Genomic DNA, 24356 nt, shown 5'->3' with positions numbered 1-24356 from the left:
ATGATGAGTGTGATCATTATGTATGTCTAAAATGTATCAGTAAACTTAATTCATTTTTAAAAAAGCTTGATATCCTCCTGCCTCAGACTCCAGAGTTCTGGGATTACACATATGTGCTACCATAGCAGGCTTTTTGTTTTTTAGTATCTCATTTATTTTGTAGGTTGCATGGCATTCCATTTATGGAAATTCCTAACTGATTTAAGAAGCCCACTATTGATGGTCACTTAAGATCTCTCCATTATTTTGCTGTCATAGACTGTACCAGAGGAAACATCCTTTTACACAAGGTTTAGCCCTTGCTCAGCTTTACCCAAGTGGGTAAATTCTAGGTCAAGGCGCAGGTTTTTACTGAATGCTATGGTACTGCCAATTTTATACTCTGAACTGTCCTATCAGTTAATGTTTCCAGGGGTATATGAGAATGCTGTTTTCCTTACAGTCTCTTCTAATGATGTGTATTACACCATTCAATCAGAATTTGCCAATCTAATAGCTAATAATGTTATCTTATTTTTATTTGCTCTGTTAATTTTATGGTAGATTTTATAGTGTACCTGATTTTTGAAGGTATCGAATTTGAAGTTTGCTTCATGAAAGTAGGATATCCTTTATGGGGACAGAAAATATGTTAAGTGGTTGCTTAGTGCTTGAAAGGTAATTTGTTATCAAATTTAAATGTGTGGAACTGTCTTTTAAATCTCTGGTTTTATTTCCGTAGGACTGAAAGACTTGCTCGTGATGTGATGAAGGAGATGGGAGGCCATCACATTGTAGCTCTCTGTGTTCTCAAGGGGGGCTATAAATTCTTTGCCGACCTGCTGGATTACATTAAAGCACTCAATAGAAATTGTGATAAATCCATTCCTATGACTGTAGATTTTATCAGGCTCAAGAGCTACTGTGTAAGTATATTTGATAGACAATTTTAAAAATACAGGTCTGGTTTTGCCTATATTTTCTTTGCAGCTCTGTAAGCTCTACTTACACATTCATTTCACTCAGTTGTAGTGGGCTTTTTCTAACATGCTGATTAGCAGTTTATAGTAAAGTGAGTATTACCTTTTTCACACTACTCATCTAAGAAACTATATACTTATTTTACAGGACTTCGTTGTTTTCGCAAGGGTTTCATGCTTTTCTTAGTTTTTTTTTTTTTTTTGAGACAAGAATCTCACTATGTTTTCCTGGCTAGACTGGAGTTACTAGGCCAATCTGTCCTCCCATATGCGTCTTCTATGTGCTGGGAGTACAGGCACATGCCACCACACCTGGCTGTGTATTGGTGTTTCTTGAAAACTTCTTGTAAGAATTGCTGTTGTATCTTAGGGGTTCTTTTCTGACTGTGCTTAGTGGTAACGGATGTCCCCTCTGGAACTAGATTGGTTGGGGAGAGTCATAGATCATTTGGAGTTAGGTCTGGCTTATAAGGTTAAAAATCACTTCCCAGAAAGTAGAAACCTCTTTCGACCCACAGTCACTCTGCCTGTCACACAATCTGAAATACAATAGAACATTGACACTTTGATAAGATAAACTCAGGGTAATATTTGTGTGAATTTTATTATCCACAGTTTCTTTGTATGAATGTTAGATTTTTTATTAGTTCTGTTACTTTGTGTTTTCTGTAACTTTCTCTTTTCCAAAATAGGCATTTCTTCTATCTTCTTCAACGATTAGAACAAAAGTCCAGTCTTTGTTCTTCCACGTGTTAGTGTTACAGGATGTCTTTGTAGAAACTCACCTTTGTTCAAGTTGTTTTCAGAGGGAGAGCACTTAGCAACATTTCAGCCTTCATTCTCTCCGTGAATCATCTATTTGAGTGACCCAAATCTTAGACCTTTTTCTACTTTTTTTTGATACTAAGGATTAATCCCAGGACCTTGTACATGCCAGACAGGGACTCTATCAATGAGCTACGTCCTCAGCCTGCTTTTTCCACTTTTAAAGTATGATTTCCATTGTAGTTTTTCCCTAAGGATAGTTTTTCTTCAGTCCTCAGTGACAGCTCCATACCTGGGCTTTGGAGGAGGTCATGGGCAGCACAGAAGTTCTAGATAGGAGTGGAGCTTTCAGTCTTTCTTGGCTTCTCAAGCTCAGCTCTTGTCCACCTTGCTGTGAGTGATATCACTCGGTGATACAGCTTTGCAAACAGCTGCACAGAGGTGTTTGCAGAGACAAGGATATTGGTGACGTGACACCCCTTGGAAAATGTCCTAGATGTCCGTGGCCTCTACTGTGTTTCAAATGGTGAGCTTCTTGGTGGCCTTGTCCTTAGAAACCCATCAGTCGCAGTTTGTACAGTGAGTAGGCTGCCAGTATGACCACTGGTCCTTTTTTCTTTTTATGTCATCTTGGAAGCAAGAACATGGGAAAGGTTTTTCTACATTTTGGTCAGCTCTGTGGGTTGCTGGGCAGCCATTTAAGTATCTTCATAGACATTTTCTTTATCCCATTGAATTTATGACAGTACTTCCTACTTACAAGCTCCTTTTAACTTTTCAAAGCCTTGCTTAAATTAAAGACTTAAACATAAAACTGGGGTCCCTACTCAACAGAAGTTACTGATTGATTCATTGGTTGATAGTTGTCAGGCTCGCTGTTGGCATTACAGCTGGACAACCTTTAATAACATTGTTGCTTCGAGTTCTAGTGGGCCCTCACCGCCCGTGATAATGACTTATCTTTTTTGTTTTATTTAGCAACCTCCATACAAAATCTGAGTTTCTTTATGACTCCTATCTGAGCATATGTGCCTAATGTTTTTCCTGTTTATTTTTTAATTTATTTATTTTTTTTTAACAACACTGGGGATTGTATTCAGGGTGGGAGGCATGCTAGGCAATCAGTCTATCAGTGATATACATTCCCAGCCCATTTTGTAAATTTTGAAACAGAGTCTCACTAAGTTGCCCAGGCTAGCCTTGAACTTGGCAACCTTCCTGCCTCAACCTCCTGAGTAGCTGGGAGTAAAGATGTGTGCTACCCTCCTTGTCTCAGAATATCTTTTATTTGGGAAGCAAAAACAAGCAAAAAATGGGAAAGAAGTCAGTATTTTTCATTTTAAAATATTTTGTAGTTGGAAAAGCAATTTGTAGTGGTAGAAACACTTTTTTTTTTTTTTTGGTACCAGGAATTGAACTTCCTAGGCAAGTACTATGCCACTGAGCTATATCCCCAACCCCATTTTGACTTTTTTTTTGTTGTTTTGAGACAGGCTCTCTCTGTGCAGTTCAGGCTGGCCTTGAGCTCACTTTGTAAGCCAGGCTGGACTCGAACTCTCAAGGATCCTCCTTCCTCAGCCTCCCGAGTGCTGGGATTACAGGCGTGCACCACGACGCCCGGCCCATTTTGACATTTTGATTCCATTATTTAGTTTTAGTTTTTTCCCTATTAGTTTTAGATCTCAGAGGATTATTAAACCAAATTCAGCTGATAAAAAGCATGAAGCCTTAAACATAAGTAAAGCATATTTTTATGTACATTTTTACTTAAGATAAAAGAACCTGTAATATTTTATGTAAAATTCTGTGTAGATTTAGTACTAAGGAGTAGAAATAAGAGAACTATACAGATGTTCTCTGTTGATTTGAAGTGATGTCTCTTAACCTATTTAATAATTCAACAGCTTGTCTTGGAAAGTATTCACATATGCATATTAAAAACCAGGCAGCTTAATTTGTAAAACCATAAAGTGGAAATTATAAATTGTAGCATGACTAACATTGATGTCAGTACGATTTTACATACTGATCTTGACTGGTTTGAAACAGTGAATCAGATGTACTATACTAATCCTAAGTCAGTGCTCCATGTATTAAATATTCCCAGAATAAAGAAGCATTATAATGTTAACACACTCATCTATTTTTTCCAAATAAAAATTGTATTTTCCTCATTAATAAAATACATGGTTATTACTTAAGAAAATGCAACTGCAGAAAATTATAAAGGAATTAAGTCTTCCCAAATTCTGCTGCCACTTTTATATCTACTGTTTTAAAGAATTTTCTCTCTGTACATATACACACATATTATACTTTGGATACTCTTAATCAGAGTGCTTAGGCAAGATTTTATTTATCTAGTGCCTACATGGGAAATAATGTGGGGATTCCAAATATCATATTTCATTAAATTAAAGATGCTTCAGGGCTGGGGATTTAGCTCAGCGGCACAGTGCCTGCCTGGCAAGTGCAAGGCCGTGAGTTCGATTCCCAGTACCGGAGAAAAGCCAAAAAAAAAAAGATGCTTCTAAGACTTAGCACTATTTTTTATATTGCTAAAAAAGAAAAAATCATCCAGTTACATTTGTCTGGTGCCATCAGTTGTAGTAATGTTGACTTTAGAGACATTAAAATCTGAATATCCACCTTAGAACATTGAAATATAGTTCTATATATTCTATGCAGTGATCTTTTCTGTCTCTGAGGCTCTGTGACATTCAGAAAAATGAAACAGTTGATAAGTATGTGAATATATTTTCTCAACTGAAATATTTTTACTAAAAGTTGAACAAAAAAGTAATGCAGCCTCAGGAAGGAAAGTTGTTAGACAAGTAAAAAAGTTTTTTTTTGGTGCTGAGAAAATGAAAACCCGGGGGCCTCCTGAATGATAGGTACTTGATCTACCACTGAGCTACAACCCCAGCCCCAAAACTGGAGTTCTCGTTGCTTTCTAGAGGCATTCAAATTCCTGGGAATGGACAAGGGAAAATAAATAAAGTTCTTTCCTACTATCCTCATTTTTTTCACCTAAACTGTGAGAGGCAGACAGGTGTTAAGGGTATGTATTTGTAACCCGAAAGAGCTTCTCTAGGAATTGGAGGTAGCTGACACCCTGAGTTAAGGATAGCTGTGGCTGGGAGGAGTGAGAAGAGATGGTAGAGGGGTGGATAGAGCAACTGTGGAGGGGGGTCTCTCCCCTTACCCGCTCGTGTCATCCCACACATCACCATAATTGAAGATCAGGCATGGAAGATACACTTAGTAAAAGAATGCAGCAGGAGGCTTGTCCACACAGGAGGGGAGGGAGCGAGTTCAGTGCAGTTTCCATGGGCACCCAGGTCAGGTCATTGATTCATGCACTTCATTTCTATGATTTGGGCACTTATAACTATATTCCAGCAAGTTGACTGTTCTGTCACTCTTAAATGGAACTTCTTTATTAGCCTGCATTAAATGAGTGGCTATCTTCTCCAGCTAAAAACCTTGGTGCCCGTGAGTGTGGAGATTTGTATGGTAGTAGGAACCAGGGTTTTGTGTGCTTAGAGTTCTCTTGTCTCTTACCAGTATCATCACAGCCTTTGGATCACAGGTATTTTTCCATGATTCCACTCATCAGTTCTTAGATATTTATTCCTCTTGTCCTTTCCTCTCTAAAAAAGATCAATTGAAGTTGGACTGTAATACCACATTTCTACAGAAGATGGCACTATTTATCAAGGTTTATAATGGAAATTGGCATGATTTACTCTCATGTAAGGCTTAAGGTTTTATACTTTTTTTGCCATTAATCAACTCTGTATGTTTGAAACGCTGGACTTTAATTAGAATGTTTCTCTAAGATGCGAATAATATGAAAGGCATTTTGATATCATAAAGTAATGCATTTGGTTTACAACATGAACTAGTTGCCTGGGCAGGGGAATTGTTTTTGGTGATGAGGATGGAACCTAGGGCTTCACACATGCGAGGCAAGTGCTGTACCAGCTACACTTCTGAGCTACTCCCACAGCCCAACGTGGGGAGCTTAAATGTTGAATAAAAATGGTTTCGTAGTCAACACAGTGTTCTAATACTTGGTGTTTTAAATTAGCATTGTTCCATGTCAGTGTATATTAGATTAATAGTCTTTTTAATAGCTTTGTAGTATTACTTGTGTGTAGATTAATTTCATGAATTTATATAGTTTCCTGTCCATAGACATGTCGGTTCTTTTCAGTGAACGATTAGTGAACGTCCTTGCATGTACCTTTGCAAATTGAGTTTTTGTAGCATCATACCCTGTAAGTAGGATTTCTGGGCCAAACTGGCACGCATATTTACAGTGGCTCCTTAAGTATTACTATGTCTTTTTCAAAAGAGGTTGTGCCAATTTATGAGCTCAGCAATAAGAGCGCCTGTTTCCCTTCAACATTTCATCAGGCTCAATTATGCAAGTCTGGGTGGGTGGACAGTAGAACCGTGCTGTAGCCTGTTTCTCAGATAGTATCATTTTCTAAATTAAGGACTTTGTTCTATAAATTGTCTATTTGTGCTTGTTCTCCATTTTCCTATGGGTTCTTACTTGGGAGTCCAGTGTGTATTTTAGGAGTATTTGTTACCGTTCTTTTTAGTTAAGCTTCATATCATGCCTAAGTTTTTACCCTTTCCACGAGTATGAAAAAAATATCCTTTATTTTCTTCAAGTCTGCTTATGGCTTTATTTTTTATATTTAGATTTTAATCCATCTGGAATTTATTTTGTGCATGCTGTGAGGTAGGGACCATACTTTATTTTTCCCAAATGGGTAAATAGTTGACCAAACACCATTTATTGAATAATTCATCTTGTCCTTACTGACTCAAAATACCATCCTTATCATATACTAAATCCTCATGTTTCTGCTCTGTTTCTGGGCTCTCCTTTGTCAATTACTGTGCCAACACCATTCCATTGTAATTACTATAACTTTATGGTTTGGTTTGCTCTCTGGCAGGGCAAGAGCTCTTTGATTTACCTGAATTTTTATCCCATTTTCTGTTTTAAATCCAGCACATCCAAGTTACAGTTATTACTACCAACTGCAGAGGATAATGAACATTCCCCTTTGAAACTCCTGTAAGGGTTTCTACTAGATTCTGTAATAGGAGCAGTGAGAGCCTAAGAGGTATGCCCTGAAGGACTGTACACAGACCTGGTTTCCCAGGCCCAGGTCTGCCCTGTTGAAGAGGATCTGGGCCAGGGTTACCCTATTTCTTTCTGCTTCTGGGGATTGAACCCAGGACCTTGCATATAGTATGCAAACATTCTGCCATTTATTTAGCCACATCCCCAGCCTTGATTCTAGACTTTTGATGGGGCGTACCCTTGGGGTTAGATATGATATTGACCAGCCCCTGTGACTTGCTTGATGTGGGAATGGCACAGGGCAGAACCAGATGCCTGTCACGCTGATAACTTCCCTTGTGGTTCAGAAGTGACTCTAACTGCTGATGGGCTGCTGTTAATACTGTGCACTCAAAAATGGCTGCACCCTATTTTTAGGACCCTTAAAAACATCAGATCAGTAATGGCCAATTAATTTTTACTAATCTCTACTTGAAAGTTACGTGGTCATTCATTTCTGGAAACATAATTCATATCATTTAGAATGTCATAATGCTGTGGACATTAGTTAGCTAACTTCTTAAACCTTTTAGTTCCCATTTGATAACTTGAAGTATGTGTATATAAGTGTGGAGATGTATATATATACACAGTGCTTTTTTTTCCCTCAAACTAGAATGACCAGTCAACAGGGGACATAAAAGTAATTGGTGGAGATGATCTCTCAACTTTAACTGGAAAGGTATGTATGGCTTTTTTTTTGTCTTTTTGAGACAGGATTTACCTATGCAGTTCGAGCTGGCCTTGAAGTCACTTTGTAGCACAGGCTGGTCTCAAATTTGCAACGATCCTCCTGGATCCTCCTGCCTCAGCCTCCCAAGTGCTGGGATTACAGGTGTGTATCACCACACCCAGAGTGGGAAAGGTGTATGTATCCTGAAGGGGAAAAACAGAACACATTATACCAAGAGTCAGTCAATCATTAAGGCAGCTTACTTACATAGCATCAGTAACCAAGGGTTATTTAACCCTTGAAAGCAATGTAGGTTAATTATCTTTCCCTAGGTTGTGTAGCCACACACTTTTATTTGGTACCAGGAATTGAACTCAGGACCTTGTGCTTGCCAGGCAGGCACTTGTGCCACTGAGCTACATCCCCTGCCCCTTGTGTAGCCAAAAGACAGTAGAATCTGTTAAACTTAAAAAGCTGGAAAAGAAAAGCTGGATGGTCTAGGACCTAGTACTGCTCTCTGTATATATCGGAATCTAATTTGGAATCCTTCAAAAAATACAAATTGGGGGAAAGGCAGCTTTCTCTTTAAGCATACACATAGTTTCTTAAAAGATAGAGAAGTAGTAGAGCAGAGTGGCTGAAAGTGTGGGTTCTAGAGTCTGACAGTTTTGCTTCGAAGCTTTGCTCAGCATCTCCTAATCCAATGATGTTGCATGGGTTATTTAACGCCTGTGACCCAAAAGCAAGCAGTATAAGGGTAACTATAGCAGGCACCTCAGAGTTGAGATTTAAGTGACACAATACATGTAGAGCTCTTAAAACAATATATGGTAAATGAATACACTAAATAAATATATTCAAAATACACTATTTTAGGAAATCTCAGTTTTCTTAATACATAAAAATTCTTGTAATTTTTTGTTATGTTGCACTTCCATTGTTTGTCTCTCGAGATTTTTAAATTTCCCTTTTGATTTCTTTGATCCTTTGGTCATTATGGTCGTGTTAACTGAAAATAATAGAGATATTTAGATATTTGAACATTATTCTTTTGTGTATGTGTGTGGTGCTGGAGATCAAACCCAGGGTTTCAAGAATGACACTGTACTACTGAGCTACATCCCTAACCCCTGAATAGCAAGCACTTTTTGACACGTTGAAAATTCTCTGAATAATCAGTGATAAATGATGGTATGCTGATTTTTTTTGGAAGCTGCTAGTTACTGTTTACTTGTAGATACTATGCCAAGTACAAAGGCATAAATCTCGTAAAATTTTTGCAACAATCCTGTAAGAGAGATTATGTCCCCATTTTATAGATAAGGGAAGATTTTTTTTTTTCAGTACTAAGGGTGAACCTAGGACCTTTGCACTGAGCTGCATACCCAGCCCTTTTAAATTTTTTTGTTTTGTTTTGAGACAAAGTCTTATTAAGTTGGCCAGGCTGAGCTCAAATTTAACAGTTCTCCTGTCTTAGCCTCCCAGAGTGCTGGTTTACTGGTGTGTACCATGACTCCTGCCTTGGCTTTTAGATTTTAATTCTCACTGCTTACTTGACTGAGTGTTGCAAGAAAACTTTGACATAAAACCCTTGTATGAAATTCTCTGAGCCCATCCCAGGGTCATGCCAACCCAGTGTTGACCTCAACATCTTCTGAAAGTGCTGAAGAAGAAATTGTAATCTTGATTCTTTCTATCTATCATTCTATAGCTTTTCTTCCCTTTCAGCATGTTTTGTCCATATTTAGAGGCCATTTGAAGCCCTTACTCATATAATCAGTTTTCAGTGGTGGAAGAGGCTTAGCCTTCAAAGCCTTCTGTGATTTAGTTTGACCTTGCCTTTTCCAGCTAATAACTGGATCCCACTCTGTTGCTCTGTGATCTTATGAACAGGTTTCTGTTTCTAAAATAACTTCTTTAATGCTGGTCACAGTAGAGAACATTTATTGTGGAAAATCAGGAAATATAAATGAGTGAACTTATTCTTGCTGGTGAGATTATGGGGTTATTTAAAACTACTTCATTTTCTCTTTTTTGGGGGGAAATTTACGTATGTGCAGAAACATGGCTATGAATATTTTCTCCTTTCTTTCTCCATTTAGTGCTTGAGAATATGGGGTTTGGATCCTGAGTACACACCTTTGTTCAAATCCCTTGTCTCCCACTTGCCTGTATTTATGACTTTAGGAAAGTCGTTTGACTTCTGAGCCGTATTATTTTCATTTATTAAGTAGGGACATAAAGTACCTGACATAAATTAAACTCTCAATAATGGTAACAAGTCTGTTTTCCCTGCTCCCCCCCCCCCAGTACTAGGGATTGACCCCAGGGCCTTCACCCTGAGCTCCATCCCCAGTCCTGGCTTTATTTAGAGACAGGGTCTCACTAAGTTGCTAAATTGCCCAGGCTAAGTTCCAGTCCTACTGCTTCAGTCTCCCGGAGTGCTGGGATTATAGGTATGTGACACCATGCTGGACTTTATTGATTGATTGAGAGTCTTGCTTCACAGTTCAGGCTGGCTTTCAACTCACTATGGAGCCCAGGTTGCCCTCGAACTCTGGGTGACCTTCCTGCATCAGCCTACTGAGTGCTGCAATTACAGGTGTGTGCCACCACGCCCAGGAAGAAACCAGTGGTAGAATCATACTCTACTAGAATTTTATATTGGACAAATGTTTAATTTCTATAGACTTTAACTTGGATTAACTGTCTTACAGTAATAAGTCTGTAGTCTGACTTATTCAAGATTGTGTAACTAACTAGTTGCTAGAGCCAAGACTAGAAATCAGTTTCTCTGGTCCCATTGTGCCAATCACTACAACAGTGAGCCACAGGTACTCGTGAGAATATGGATCCTTCAGATCACCTAGCTAGGGCAGAGGAAATTTTGAGAAAAACACGCATAGTACGTGGAACAGCAGTCCACTGATGGATTATATTAAGTTATGGTTATGCTAAAGATTTATATTGTGTGTTTTGAAGTGGCACATTAGTTGTGAATGAGAAAAGGTGGGGAATTAGCTCCTTAACTTACCGGTCCAATTATTTAAATATAGGGTGACCAAAAATTACCTTTTTCATTATTTAAAAACAACATATGAAAACAACAACTTTACAAATTAATTAAATAGGGCTAGGAGTGTGGCTCAGTGGTGGAACTCTTGTCTAGCTTGCACAAGGCCCTGGGTGCAATTCCAGCACCACAAAAAAATTAATGAAATAATTTTTCTGTATATGGTATATCTGAAAACATTTGATACACAGTGCAGTGTTACAGTCTGGACAGTAGTATCTGGTTTCTTTCCAGATTCTTTTGCATTATTGTCTTTCATTGAACAACACACTTTACCCTGTCGTGTTGGCCTTTCTTTTTTTTTCTGTGGGTGGCATAATTTCAGTAAAATGTCTCCCCACTAAACGTAATGATAAAGACGTCAGCGGTAGACGTCCAGGTTGGTATTTCACTATCCCATATTTTTCAATTATTTGGTCTTTATAAATGACTTTTTGAACCCCCTTGTTGCAAAAAAGTAAACAAGTTCCATATTATTTGGTCCAGAAGGTACATAATTATTTCATGATAATATTTTTCCCTCAATTTTTGATTATAGGATAGCTCATTAGGTGTTGGTCACCTCCGTCAGCACCACCCGTAGAATTACTATAATCATTGACCACTATTGGAAGGTTTTCAGTTTCATTTCTTCTTTCAAGTTCTATCATTTCTGTATTATGAATAGCTGAAAATAAGGACATCTTTCTTTGTCTTTTCATTTCATAACACAGACTTTTTCTCTCTGATATGCTAGCATTTCTCCCTTTTCAGCTTTTTCTTTTGAAGATCTTTTGGCCCTTCCTTCCTATTCAGTCTCAGTGTCCCATGTGTGTCCATTTTGTATTGTAAAGGAATATCGCTGAGTTTTGGAGAAGTATAAATGTTGTATCTAATGTACTTACAAGAATCTTTATAGATTATAGCACAAAATTACAGATAATTTTTTACAAATAAACATGAATTAGTAAAAAACCAGAACTTACTAGATTTCACTAGAAACAACATCACAGGTGAACACAATGTTCTAAATAAAAAAGTATGCAAAACTTAGTTGATAAAACAAACAAACATGAGTGTATCTCAGCAAATAAGAACTGAATGGTAGAAATGTTGGATGGGATAATCAGTTGGATGGGATAGACACACTGGCTGAGTGACACGTGGGGTAAGCTATTAAGCAGGTAAGCATCTCCCTGCTGTATTAATATATTTGTTATTTCATTTAATCCTCATGGCTGCCCTATGAAGGAAGTGTCTTAGTTACTTTTTGATTGTTGGGACAAAATACCCAACACGTAGAAGTTAAAGGAGGAAAGATTTATTTTTGCTCACAGTTTGTAGCAGTTTCAGTCCATAGTCAGCTGGCTCCAAGCCAGGGCAATGTGGCAGAGGAGGCAGAAAGCAGCAAACCTCCCTTTCCCTTTTATCCCATCTAGACTATAAGACTTTTGATTGGTGCCACCCACATCAAGGATTGGCCTCCCCATTATCCACACTCACAACTATGCTAAACCAACCAGTGAACTAATCCAGTTATCACACCTTTAATCTAGTATCACACATGAATGATGTAACCATTCCCAGAAGCAGGTGGGACATATGAGGCTTTGGGGGACATTTAAAATATAAACCATTCCAGGATGCATTACTCCCTTTCTGTAGTGAAGAATATTGAAATTCAAAGTCATAATTTAAGTGACAGAGCCACAGTTTGAACTAAGAAATATCTTAACTTCACTGTCCATATGCCTTGCACAATACTGGGATTGATATGAACAGTGAGGACTTTTTTTCATTGTATTAGTGTATTTGCAACTTAATTAGAATTTACTATCTCATAAAAATGGAGATTATTATTTCTGTGCCTTTGGATTGCTCCAATTTTTGTTTTATTCTCTCTTAGGCTGAGCTTCACCTTAAATATTAAAGTAATTTTTTCCTGCCTAGAATAGGTGGCCAATAGGCTACAGTTGTCTCTAGAAGCTGCTTCACTGAGGATGCATGAGAGTGAGAAAGGTAGTGAAAATTGCGTGCCAAAATCTATGGGCTAACCTTACTTTGTTCTGCGCTTGGACCTACCCAGGCTTGAGAGAGACTTTATCTCCAGTGATAATCTGCTTTCAGGCATGGAATGTTGAAGCTTTACTTGGTTATAAGTTTACGTTTAATACCTGGAGCGTGAGTCTCCAAATTTTTACTTGCATGCCAAATCAATAAATTCAAGCAATCACTCTTAGTGTGTGTACTTGTAAATTATATGTGAATTGTGATGTTATATATGTTATAAAATACATATAGAACTATAGGTGATATAGAAGAAGTTTAAAAATGTTTTTAATCTTTCATGCAACCCAGTGAATGTTGTATTCCTATTTTGGTAACCACTAACTTAGAAGGATATATAGAACATTAATAAAAGTCTGATGGTATATTTTTATGGCACTATATATATGAGAACTGTGAATAAGCAATGTAGCACAAATCTTCTTGTGGCAGTGATTATAACCAGTATGTGAAATACTGCCTCATTCCTGTCGCTAGTAGAACAGGTAAAACCCATGTCTACTTTAGTGGGTAATTCTTAGCTGGTATTTTCTCTTAGGACTCTTCCAGCTATAATATCCTAACATATAGAAAGTGGGGTAAGGATTTGTGGTGAGAGGAAGTATTGGTATCATTTTTGAGTGTACTCCAAAAATATGGACACATCTGTATAGTTTTAGCCTAATGGGAAAATGAGTTTTGAATTGAATTCTATATGGTAAGTTAAATGCATGATTTTGGAGTTACCATACAAATTGGAGTTCTTAGAATGTTAGTGTCAGAGACCAACTAGTTTGAGTTTCTCGTTTTACATGTGGTAATCTGAGGCCCAGAGAAATTTCATGTTTCACCCAAGACCTTGTATTAAGTAATGAAAGCTTTTATAAAACAACACATGGGTCAAATTTTATCAATGAAAATTTCAGGATTAAAGATTTCCAAATCCCAACAGATGGCTCAGTTGTTTCAAGAGAAGTTTGATATAGTACAGTATTTAAAAAGAAGAATTTGGGTTTCCTTGGATTTTGTTGTGATGCAGTTTCACCTGTAACTGGGCATACTGTCTAATTTACCATACTAATTTGCATTCCTCTTTTTCTTCTAGAATGTCTTGATTGTTGAGGTAAGTTCTGCATTTGCTTTTAGTGTAGTGCTTATGCTTTTCTATTTTGTGTATGTAATCCTAAAGGTAAGCTAGAGAGAGAAATTCTTTTTTATCAGTTTTAATGGTAGGCCTGTGTTGAGTATATGCTATATAGTGATTCATTTTTACTGATACTGGAAAAATTTTGGAGTATTTCCTAAAGTTTTTTTGGTTATAAATCTTTTTCTCTAAGCATATGTATAATCTGATGTCTTGCTTAAATTTTGTTTTATGCCACTTTTGGTACATACAAATGTATATAATCTATACTTTTAAAAGTATGTAAGTTTTATATAGATATATATGCATATAATTTATATACTTTTGCTATTATGTCCTAAATTATTTTATATGTAATAGTAACCAGCTTTTTCCAGTGCTCACTTTGCCATGTAGTATTCTAAGTGCTAAAGAGACAAGCACAGAGAGGTTAAGCAGTTTATCAATGTTTTCAGGGTTCTTCCCTGTTGTGGACTGTATCACTGCTCATTCTTTTTCATCACTGAGTAGTAGCAGTAGTAGTAATAATATGATGATGATGATAATAATAATATCTGCGCTTTCCTCCATTCTCGAGTTGATAGGCAGTTAGGTTGTTTTCATTGCTTGCACCTTATTATTGCTTGTACCTCACATGTTCTACCATTAACTGGTTGACTGTACTGGAGATTGAATTGAGGGCCTTCTCACCGAACTACAAGTTACCCATGCTGGGTTTGAACTTGTGACCCTCTTTCCTCAGCCTTCCAGAACCAAGAGTGCTTGGATTATGGGTATGTGCCACCAGGACTGGCATGAAACATCTTTTATTCCCCTCATTTCTATGTCACTTTTAAATCCTTAACAACTAGCTCAGAAGTCTTCTGCACAAAGCCGGCTTCTGTCCCACTTCCCTCTTCATTTCACTTGGATCTTTTTATTCTTAATACTAATTATTAAACATTTGAACTCAGGAAAGGGTATGTTCACCAACCATAAAATATTAACATTTTGCTGTATTTGCTTCAAATATTTTTTTTTGTTGTTGGGGTGGGTACTGGGAATCAAACTCAGGACCTCAGGCTTGCCAGGCAGGTGCTGTGGCACTGAGCTAAATCCCCTGCTCAAAATTTTGAAAAAATTAAACATAATAGAGCTACACTCCATTTCTTCACTTACCCTTCCTTCCCAAAGGTGTGACAGCTATCCTGAAAGTTGATATATGCATTCTCATGCATGATTTTTAAACTTCCCAAGAACAGGTTAGCTGGATCCTCTGGAGGCTCAGGGTCTTAAGAGGCTGAATCAAGATACTGCTCATCTATGGCTCATACTCTTCCAATTCCTTTAATTGCAGGACTGAGGGACCATTTTCTCCTGCTGCTGGCCAGGGGTGCTCTGAGCTGCTAAAGGCCATCCTCATATCCTAACCCATGGTCTTGTCACAACATGATATTTGACTTCTTCAAAACTATCAGGGAAATCTCCAATCTGCCAGTTATTCTATATAACAGTCTAATTGAAATGACTGTACCACCATTTGCACAGATTCCACTCATAGCCAAAATGGTAGAGATGGTTTGGTTGTGTAGACCAGGAGCCATCAAAATTCTGGCTACCACAGTCAAGAAAACTGCATTATTCACAGTTCTCCAGTCCTGAAGTTGCTTATGCTTCACACTGCTTTAGGCCACTTTTGGAGTACTTTCAGGGAAAAGCATTAAGGTTGTGTTTAAGGGTTTGTTTTAAACAGTATCCTATTTTTGACTGGGTACCTAAGATTCACTTCAATGCAAAAATCATTTTATCCTTTGTTAATTGGGATGCTTTTAAAGATATTACAAAGCAGTGGTTCTCAAAGAATGGTTTATTGTTGCTTTGGTTTTTTTTTTGTTGTTTTTGGTTTTGGTTTTTGCCGGTACCGGGAACCGCACTCACGACCTTGCGCTTGCCAGGCAGGCGCTGTGCTGCTGAGCTAAATCCCCAGCCCTCAAAGAATGGTTTATTAACTGAGAATTGGGAAGAGAAGAATCTCTATCTTGGATTTATAATCTAAAGTACCTTTGATATAGAAGGACAGCATCATAACTTTTTATTGAAATGCACATACGTATAAAATACATGCATACATATTTTTAGTTTGTTGTCATTGACTTCTTTATGCCTATGAAATCCAGTACTAGCAACTGGCATCTCCAGTGCTTGCTGAGGGCCAGATAAGTTACAAATTCTAAAATATCTCAGTGTATGAATTTTGATGAAAATTATTGCATTGAAAAAAATGGTATTATACCATGGAGAAATACTAGAACATTGAGGCTCTGGTATTGTGTATTTGATTAGCCACTCTGAATTTAAAACTATGCTGGCTTTATTTACCATTTAAATGCCTTGTCTTTTTTTTTTTAAAGGATATAATTGACACTGGCAAAACAATGCAAACATTGCTTTCCTTGGTTAAGCAGTATAATCCAAAGATGGTCAAGGTTGCAAGGTATGTATGACATTTTGAAATGGAACATTTTCTTCATTTGGAGAATTAAGTGATTGACTCCTTGTAAGGATAAATGCCTTCAGCTGTCATTTTTATCTTCAAAAATAATGTCATCTCAAGTAAGACTCAGAAAATATCTTGGGAAAATAAATTTGTTTTGTGTGAATAAAGCCATTCATCACAGTCACCTCCTTGCCTAAAACAATTGTCACTTAGTATAAACAGGAATGAATCCAGGACCCTCAGATACCAAAATCTATAGATTCTCAGGTTGCTTATATTAAATGGCATAGGATTTGCATAGAACCTGTGCACATCTTCTTTTATACTTTAAATCATCTCTAGATTACTTATCATACCTAATACAATACAAATGTTGTATGTAAATAGTTATGATGCTGTGTTATTTAGGGAATAACGACAAAGGGAAAATCTGTATATGTTCACTCAATACATGTCTATACAGACACAGTTTTTTTCTGAGTATTTTCAGTACACTCTTAGTTGAGTACTCTTAGTAGCTCTGGAACCCTTGGATACCGAAGGCTAACTATGTTATTTACATTAGATTTTTCAGCATGCTAATTATACCCCCTTGTCGTAAGTAGCACGTAGAAGATTTGGAACTTTCCTGCAAAGTTAAGACCTTCCACAGGGAGTAAGGAAATGGTACAAAGTGGCGCGCCCTGAAGATCTGAAGCTTCTGGAATTGAGTGATGTATACTGCATCTTGTTTTGTGCCCACATTAAAATTTTGCAGTGTCCGCTTCCTTTTTCTAAGCCAGACTTACCTCTTGGCCGTACGTGTGCCATTTGGCTTTTGCTTTCACAATTCTCCTGAGTCTGTGCCTAATTCGAGTTTCACACTCCAACAACTCTAGGGTAGCAGCAGTACTCCTACTTTACGGATAAGGATGGCAGAGGCGTAGGGAATACCCTCGTGACACAGCACCACTAAGCTATAGAGATGAGATTTGAGTCTAGGGAGCTTGGCTCAGTTAATGCTTTTGTTTTTCTTTCTAGTTTATGCTTTTATTGCCTTACATTTTTGTTAGAATTAACATCCCTGGCTTTTTGTTGGTTGGTTGGTGAAGGGTTTTTTGTTTTGTTTTACAATTTTGTTTCATTTTTTATTATTTTTAAGTCTTTCACCAATATGTGATTTTTGTGAAGGGGTCAGGTAGTGATCTCTCTTTTTTCCCTGAATGATTCACTGGTTTTTATAATCCATTCTGAAGGATCAAGGTATCTGTTGAGTGTTTTTGAAATCAGAATCAGCCTACTAATGAATGAGTCATATGTCAGCAGTGTGTCCTTCCAAGCTTTTTTCCTAGCTGGTGCAGGTGCATGTCGGAGACATCTTGTGTTGCTAGAGACCTGATGTGCTCAAAGAATACTCAGGTCATTGCTTAGTAATATAGTTGGCCTCATCAGTGTTCTTGACCTTCTCCCCTAATCTCCCTACCATCAAATTTGAATGTCACAGGTATTACATATCTGCTTAAGTCTCATGTGTATTTGGGCTTTATGTATAAAAGGAGTAAGTATAAAGCTCATTTTTATTCCGTTTAGACTGACTAACCTTTTTCTATTTTTTATTATTATGATTAGCTATTAACACATAGTAATGTGCAGTCATGGGTTTCCCTGTGGCATTTCTGTACATATCTATTCCATGCGCTGATCGTGTCTACTTCCTTCTGCTACCTGCTCTCATCTTCCCCTCACTCAAACTTAACTTAAAAATTAAAAAGCCGCTCAGAGTTATAAAATTAAAGCTTATAGGATTCAACATCTTTTGAAATTACTGCTAAAGTGTCTTTCTAAAAGTTTAGAGCAATTTGTGTTCCAAATAGCAGTGTATGAGATCTTCGTCCCATAATTTGCCAATATGATAGGTCAACATCATATTTTATTTTTTATGTGAGTTGTGTTTCTTTTATTAGTCCTAATAAATTCCTCTTGCTTACTGTGGCCATGTTTCTTTATGTGGAGAAGGTGGATCTTTAGAATCTGAATTTGTTTTCTTTTTGACATCGGGTCTTGCCATGTAGTTCAGGCTTGAACTCATTGTGTAACCCAGGCTGAGTTGGAACTCACAGCAATCCTGCTGCCTCAGCCTCCCAAGTGCTGGGATTACAGGTGTGTGCCACCATGCCCAGCAAGAATCTGAATTTTTAATCCCTCGGATACTCCCTATTAACACTGAAATTTTAAAGTTCTCCTTCACGGAGGCCTTAAGGCTCAGCCTTATCTAAATATTTTTACTTTGCCTTTTTAGACCAAATGCTTCCTCAGCTCTACCTATTGGCAACTGTCAATGTAAACCCTTAAATCAGTAATTACATCCAGCACTTGATTTTATATTCGAATTTAGAACATCCAATACTGATGTTTCCTCAGTAAAACTTGTTTTTTGTTTAAAAATAATTTAAACCTATTAACTGATGGGAATGTAAGATGGAATGGTCACTCTGGGAAAATAGTTTAGCAGTTTCTTTAAAAACTAAACATGTCATAGCACCTACCTGGCAAGCGTGAGGCCCTGAATTCAATTCCCGGTACCAAAAAAAAAAAAACCCTAAAACTAAACATGAAACTTTCTTAAGACCCCAAAAGTTGTACTACTGAATATTTATCCCAGAGAAGTGAAAAGTCACGTTCATACAAAAACCTGTAAAGGAACGTTCACGGCAGCTTCATTGGTGATAGCCCAAAGCCAAAAGCAACTACACTGTCCTTCCAAAGGTTCCGCGGTTCAGTGAAACTGTGATACGCTGATACCATCATACTCAGCAATAAAAAGGAAATAACTGTTGATAGACACAGCAGCCAGATGAATATCAAGGAATTGTGCCAATAAGAGATGATATCCAAAAGTTGCATACCATATGATTCCACTTACGCTGCCTTCTTAAAATGATAGTTACAGAAATTGAGAACAGATTAGTGGTTCCCAGGGGCTAGGGGTTACAAGAGAGAGAGCCTTGTATGATGCAAAGTATATTGATTGTTATAGGACTTACATACATCCACATGTGATAAAATTTCGCAACAAATAAGCAGATGGGTTCCAGTAAAAGTAGTGGAATCTGGACGTGATTAGTTCACTTACCAATGTCCATGTTCTCGTTGTGATAGTCTCTTACAGTTAAACAAGGTGTTATCATTGGAAGAAAGTGAATGAAGGACAATAGGGACCTGTGTGTGTGTGTGTGTGTGTGTGTATGTCTTTTTTTCCAACTTTGTTTTTCAAGTTACAAAGCTGCATATGCTGGGTGTGGTGGCACACACCTATAATCCTAGCACTCTGGAGTGCCGTGAGTTTGAGGCCAGCCTGAGCTACATAGTTCAAGGACAGACTGAACTACATAGTGAGACCCTGTCTCTAAAAAAAAGGTTCTAGCGGCTGGGGATTTAGCTCAGCGGCAAAGCGCCTGCCTGGCAAGCGCAAGGTCGTGAGTTCAGTTCCCAGTACCGGAGAAAAACCAAAAAAAAATTTTTTTAAATTTTTAAAAAGGTTCTACATAGCAAAGAAAACAACGAGCAGAGTGAAGAAACAATTTACAGATGGGAAAACATTTTTTACCAGCTACTCCTCAGAGGATTAATATCTGAAACATACAAAGAACTCAAAGAAAATTAAACCTCTCAATATAGAAGACACAGTCAAAGAAAACTGGGCAACTGAAATGAATAGACACTTCTCCGAAGAAGTATAAATGGCCAATGAATACATGAAAAAATATCCAACTTCTCTTTTTGAGACAGGGTCTTGCTTTGTAGTGCAGGCTAACGTCAAACTCATGTCGATCCTCCCAAGTGCTGAGATAATAGGCATGTGCCATTCCATCCAGCTTATCCAACTCTAACCATCAGAGAAATGCAAACTAGAGTCACATTGAGATTCCTTTCGTTTTTTGAGACAGTCTCGATACATAATTCAGGCTGGCTTTGAACTCACTGTGTAGTCTAGGCTGGCCTTGAGCTCATGTCAATCCTCTTGCCTCAGTCTCCCAAGTCCTGGGATTACAAGTGTGCACCACCATGCTCAGCCTGAGATTCCATCTTGCTCCAAAAAGAATGCCTATCCTCAAGAAGTAAAAAAAAAAAAAAAAAATGCAGAAAAAAAAGCCCTTACACGTTATGGGAATATAAACTAGTAGGAACAATGTGGAAATGTGTGTGGAGAGTCCTCAAAAAGCTAAAATTAGAAATTCTATTCAACCCAGCCATTCTGCTTATTTGACTTCATTGAGTTGTTTCTATTTATTTATGTAAATTACATCAAGTCACATATGCAAATTAGCCATTTCTGTAAATACCCAATAATGATAGCAGTGTGAACAATTGAAAGAACAAAGTTACATTATCAACAAGAGCCAAACGATTGAAAATTTAATTAAAAATTCTAGGCTGCTGGTGTAGGTCAGTGGTAGTGTGTACTTAGTAAGAACAAGACTCTGGGCTCATCCCTAGGATTTGTCCCCCTCAAAAAAAAAAAGTTGGGCCAGTGATATAGCTCAGTGGCACAAGCGCCTGCCTGCCTGGCAAGTGCAAGGTCCTGAGTTTGATTTCCGGTACCAAAAATAAAAGTTGCTTCCTTCAGCACACTGTTTTGTAGCCTAAACATCTTCTTTGTAAACTGTATATTAAAAGCCTTGGTGAAAGATGATCCTTACCTCTCCCATATCCTTTGCAGTTTGGGGACTGTATTTCCAGGACTTTAGGGCCAAGCGCCCCTTTCCATCAGTGCACTTCCCACCCACTCATCCTCCCAATTAGCTGCCCTTAGCGATACGCAGAGGTGGTGAGGGTGCAGCTCCCAGAACCACGCATCAGCTTCTGGGTAGAGACCGAGGGTTTTGTTCATGCTGTGAACTCACTGCTGCCCCTTCCCAGTGATCAGCATGATTTAGCTCTCCATTTCATGTCTTCTTCTGGGCGTGTATGGCATGCTAAATGCAGACGAAACACTATTTAGGAACATCAGTGTGCTCTATAGTAATGCCCTGTAGTCTTTCCATATGTCACATGTCACACTTTGTAATTAACAGCTTGCTGGTGAAAAGGACCCCTCGAAGTGTTGGATATAGGCCAGACTGTAAGTGGATTACTTTTTGTCAATCATTTAACCATCTTTCACCTAAAAAAGTTTTTATGTGAAATGGCTTAGAGTACTCTAGAGCATATTTTTTAGAGAAGGCACATTTGCAAGTATTAGATTTGAAAGTAATGTTTTCTGTATCTAAATGATGAATTGTGATTGTTTTCAGTTGTTGGATTTGAAATTCCAGACAAGTTTGTTGTTGGATATGCCCTTGACTATAATGAATACTTCCGGGATTTGAATGTAAGTAACGCTTCTTTTTCTCACTCTCATTTTTCAAAACACACATTAAAATTTAGGGAAGAGAAGAATTGTTTTTTTTCCTTCCAGCACCTCATAATTTGAACAGACTGATGATTGCCATTAGTCACATAAAACTGTAGTCAAGTACAGATGTCCTTAGAACTGGAACTTGGCCAGGCTGGGGGGACACTGCTTGCTGGCTGAAATAGTTGAACAGCTTTAATGTGTAACTGTGTCCCATTATTATTTTAAATGATAAATGTAGTCCTGAGGGAGAAATAAATGATCAAGTTCAAGTCTTTTAATTTACTCTCCTTCAAAATACTTGCCTCCTACTCTGGAGACAGGAGTCCCATGGGTGTGTTTATGAACATGGTTGAGGAAGATTTAGAAGACTCCATCAACAGCACTAGCTAAAGCAGGGTTTCTTTCCCACTTACTACTGGACCCTATTTTGACATACCTAAAATTCCCTACTTTGTTTTTCAGTATAGCTTTTTGTGTGAGACAAACAAATCAAACTGATAGGACAAACTACTGGTTTTTCTTCAAGACACGAGCTTTAATTAGTACCTTTGCTTGCTTATTTATTTATTTATTTATTTGCTTTTGTCTTTTTGAGGCAGGGTCTCACTAAGCAGTTCAGGCTGGTCTTGATCTCACTTTGTAGCGCAGGCTGGCCTTAAACTCAAAACAGGTCTCCTACCTCAGCCTCCCAAGTGCTGGGATTGCAGGCGTGCAACACCATGCCTGACTTCCGTTTGCTTATTTAATAAGAGCCCTGGCAACATAATACTATTTCTCCAAGATATGCAAGATTTTGTTTTTAACCTTTCACTTTGCAATACACTGTTCTAATGTGAATTTCTGGATTTGTATTTTACAGCATGTTTGTGTCATTAGTGAAACTGGAAAAGCCAAATATAAAGCCTAAGATGAGAGGACAAGTTGACTCAAGAAACACTGGGAGTCCCATTGAGATCGCCAGCAGAATTATCAGATGTTCTAGTTTTGTGGCCATCTGCTTAGCTAAGCTTTCTGCATGAACCTTCTAAGAGTTTTATCTATTTTGTATTTTAGAAATGTCAGTTGCTGCAGTCCTGAACTTTTATTTGCACTGTGAGCCTATAGACTGTCAGTTCCCTTTGGGTGGCTTCCTTAACTTGTGAATGGAAAAAACCTCATAAACTATACCACTGTTAAATAAGAATATTGAAATTGTATCTGTAAGAAACATTTAAAGAAAAAAATATTAGTTTTTTAATTGGTATTTTAATTTTTGTATATTCAGGAAAGAACAGAAGTGATTATTGCTCATTATATCACCGTGTATTTAGAAAGTCAGAAGTGGTCAGTTTTTTCATTGATATTGGTGACAGCATCTATGAGGTTTTGTTCGATTGGAAAAAATCTATCTCAGTAGTGTTGATTCTTTTTTTTCCCCACTAGTTCAAGATTATTTCCCATTCATCTTTGTCAACGGTTTCTTTTAAATGCAAATAAATAAATTTTAAAAAGTACCACATTTGAATTATTCAGTGTAAAAGTCCTTAAAATAAGGACTTACCTCTTTAAAAGAAGCTACATATCTGTCATTTCTCCAAAAATTAACTTAGTGTAGTTTTCTGTGGGTTGACTTTTCCCTGTTTTAAGCATTAGTAGCTAAATTATCATCTTCACCACACACAGCAGATAATGAATGTCTGCTGCAGTGGGTTGACGGAGCTAGCAAAGTTCCTACCTGCTTCAGAGATGTTAAATTTCAGACACATGGTGCATACGCTTTACCACATTTTACAGGAAAGAAAAAAGAACCTGGCTTTCTTTTGGAGATCTGTTAAGTTCAGATTGCAATCTCAGCTATATTTCAACAGATTGCTTACACGTGTCCTGTTAGTTTCTTTGTGTATATAATGCTTTATTGGCCAAAGAACAACAACCCTTTTTGGTTTTTGGCAGAAGGAGAAAATTTTAAATCAAAACTAATTTCTTCTCTGTTCCAGGTGAGGTATCAAGTAACAGTTTTGTGAGCTATCTCACTATAGTTCTTTCTTTCCAGGTTTGCTCTAATTTCCAGCAGCAAAGTAAGGAGTTTTACATGATAATTTGGTATAAACCTTGGACTTCCTACTTTATAAAACATTTCACTTCTGTTGTCCCATTGATCTTCATAACCCTGTAAGGTTGAGGATGATGTTAGCCACATGAGTGCAAAGTATCTAGAATAGCTCCTGTGTCCCCTCTTCCCTCCAAAATGGCAGCTCACTGAGGTCCGCCTGCTTACCTATTCATCCTACATCCTGCTCCCACTGCTGACTCTCCTTCCTCCCCCATTTCAATTGTACTATCTGTCAACTTCTGTTGCATCGAACCATATGTAATTACTGTCTTTGTAGGTTAAAAAAACACTGCTGGCAATTTTGAGTGGTGTAACCTAGTAACACTCCATATCATTTATGTTTGTGTTCATTGCTGACTGGCTACACCCCACCTGCACCCCTGGTAGAATGTAAGCTCCATAGAGCAGGGTACGGTGGCACACACCTGTAATCCCAGCTACTCAGGAGGCTGAGAGATAAGAATTGCAAGTTTGAGGCCAGCCTGGGCTACGCAGTGAGACTGTCTCAAAATAAAATTTAAAGGTAGCTCAGAATATACTTAGTGTTCTCTGGGTTCAGTTGCTAGTACTGCAGCATAAGAGCGAGAAAGAGGTGGGATTAAAGGGAGAGGAAGAAAGGACAGAGG

The 24356-nt window shown here is 37.8% G+C and overlaps 1 protein-coding gene across 1 annotated transcript in view; it reads left to right on the top strand.

Moving 5' to 3' along the window:
- Hprt1 (hypoxanthine phosphoribosyltransferase 1) overlaps window positions 1-23131 on the top strand; it is a 47067-nt gene extending 23936 nt beyond the window's left edge. The window contains exons 5-11 of the mRNA XM_005401290.1: window positions 722-905; window positions 7487-7552; window positions 13747-13764; window positions 16176-16258; window positions 21316-21362; window positions 21535-21611; window positions 22498-23131. Of these exons, the coding sequence (XP_005401347.1) occupies window positions 722-905; window positions 7487-7552; window positions 13747-13764; window positions 16176-16258; window positions 21316-21362; window positions 21535-21611; window positions 22498-22545 (523 nt within the window). The 3' untranslated portion in view covers window positions 22546-23131. The remainder of the gene's footprint in view (window positions 1-721; window positions 906-7486; window positions 7553-13746; window positions 13765-16175; window positions 16259-21315; window positions 21363-21534; window positions 21612-22497) is intronic.
- The last annotated feature ends 1225 nt before the right edge of the window (window positions 23132-24356 follow it).

Source organism: Chinchilla lanigera, unplaced genomic scaffold, assembly GCF_000276665.1.
Source record: "Chinchilla lanigera isolate Chin_1 unplaced genomic scaffold, ChiLan1.0 scaffold00072, whole genome shotgun sequence".
NCBI lineage: Eukaryota > Metazoa > Chordata > Mammalia > Rodentia > Chinchillidae > Chinchilla > Chinchilla lanigera.
This window is presented reverse-complemented; position numbering and strand designations above follow the sequence as displayed.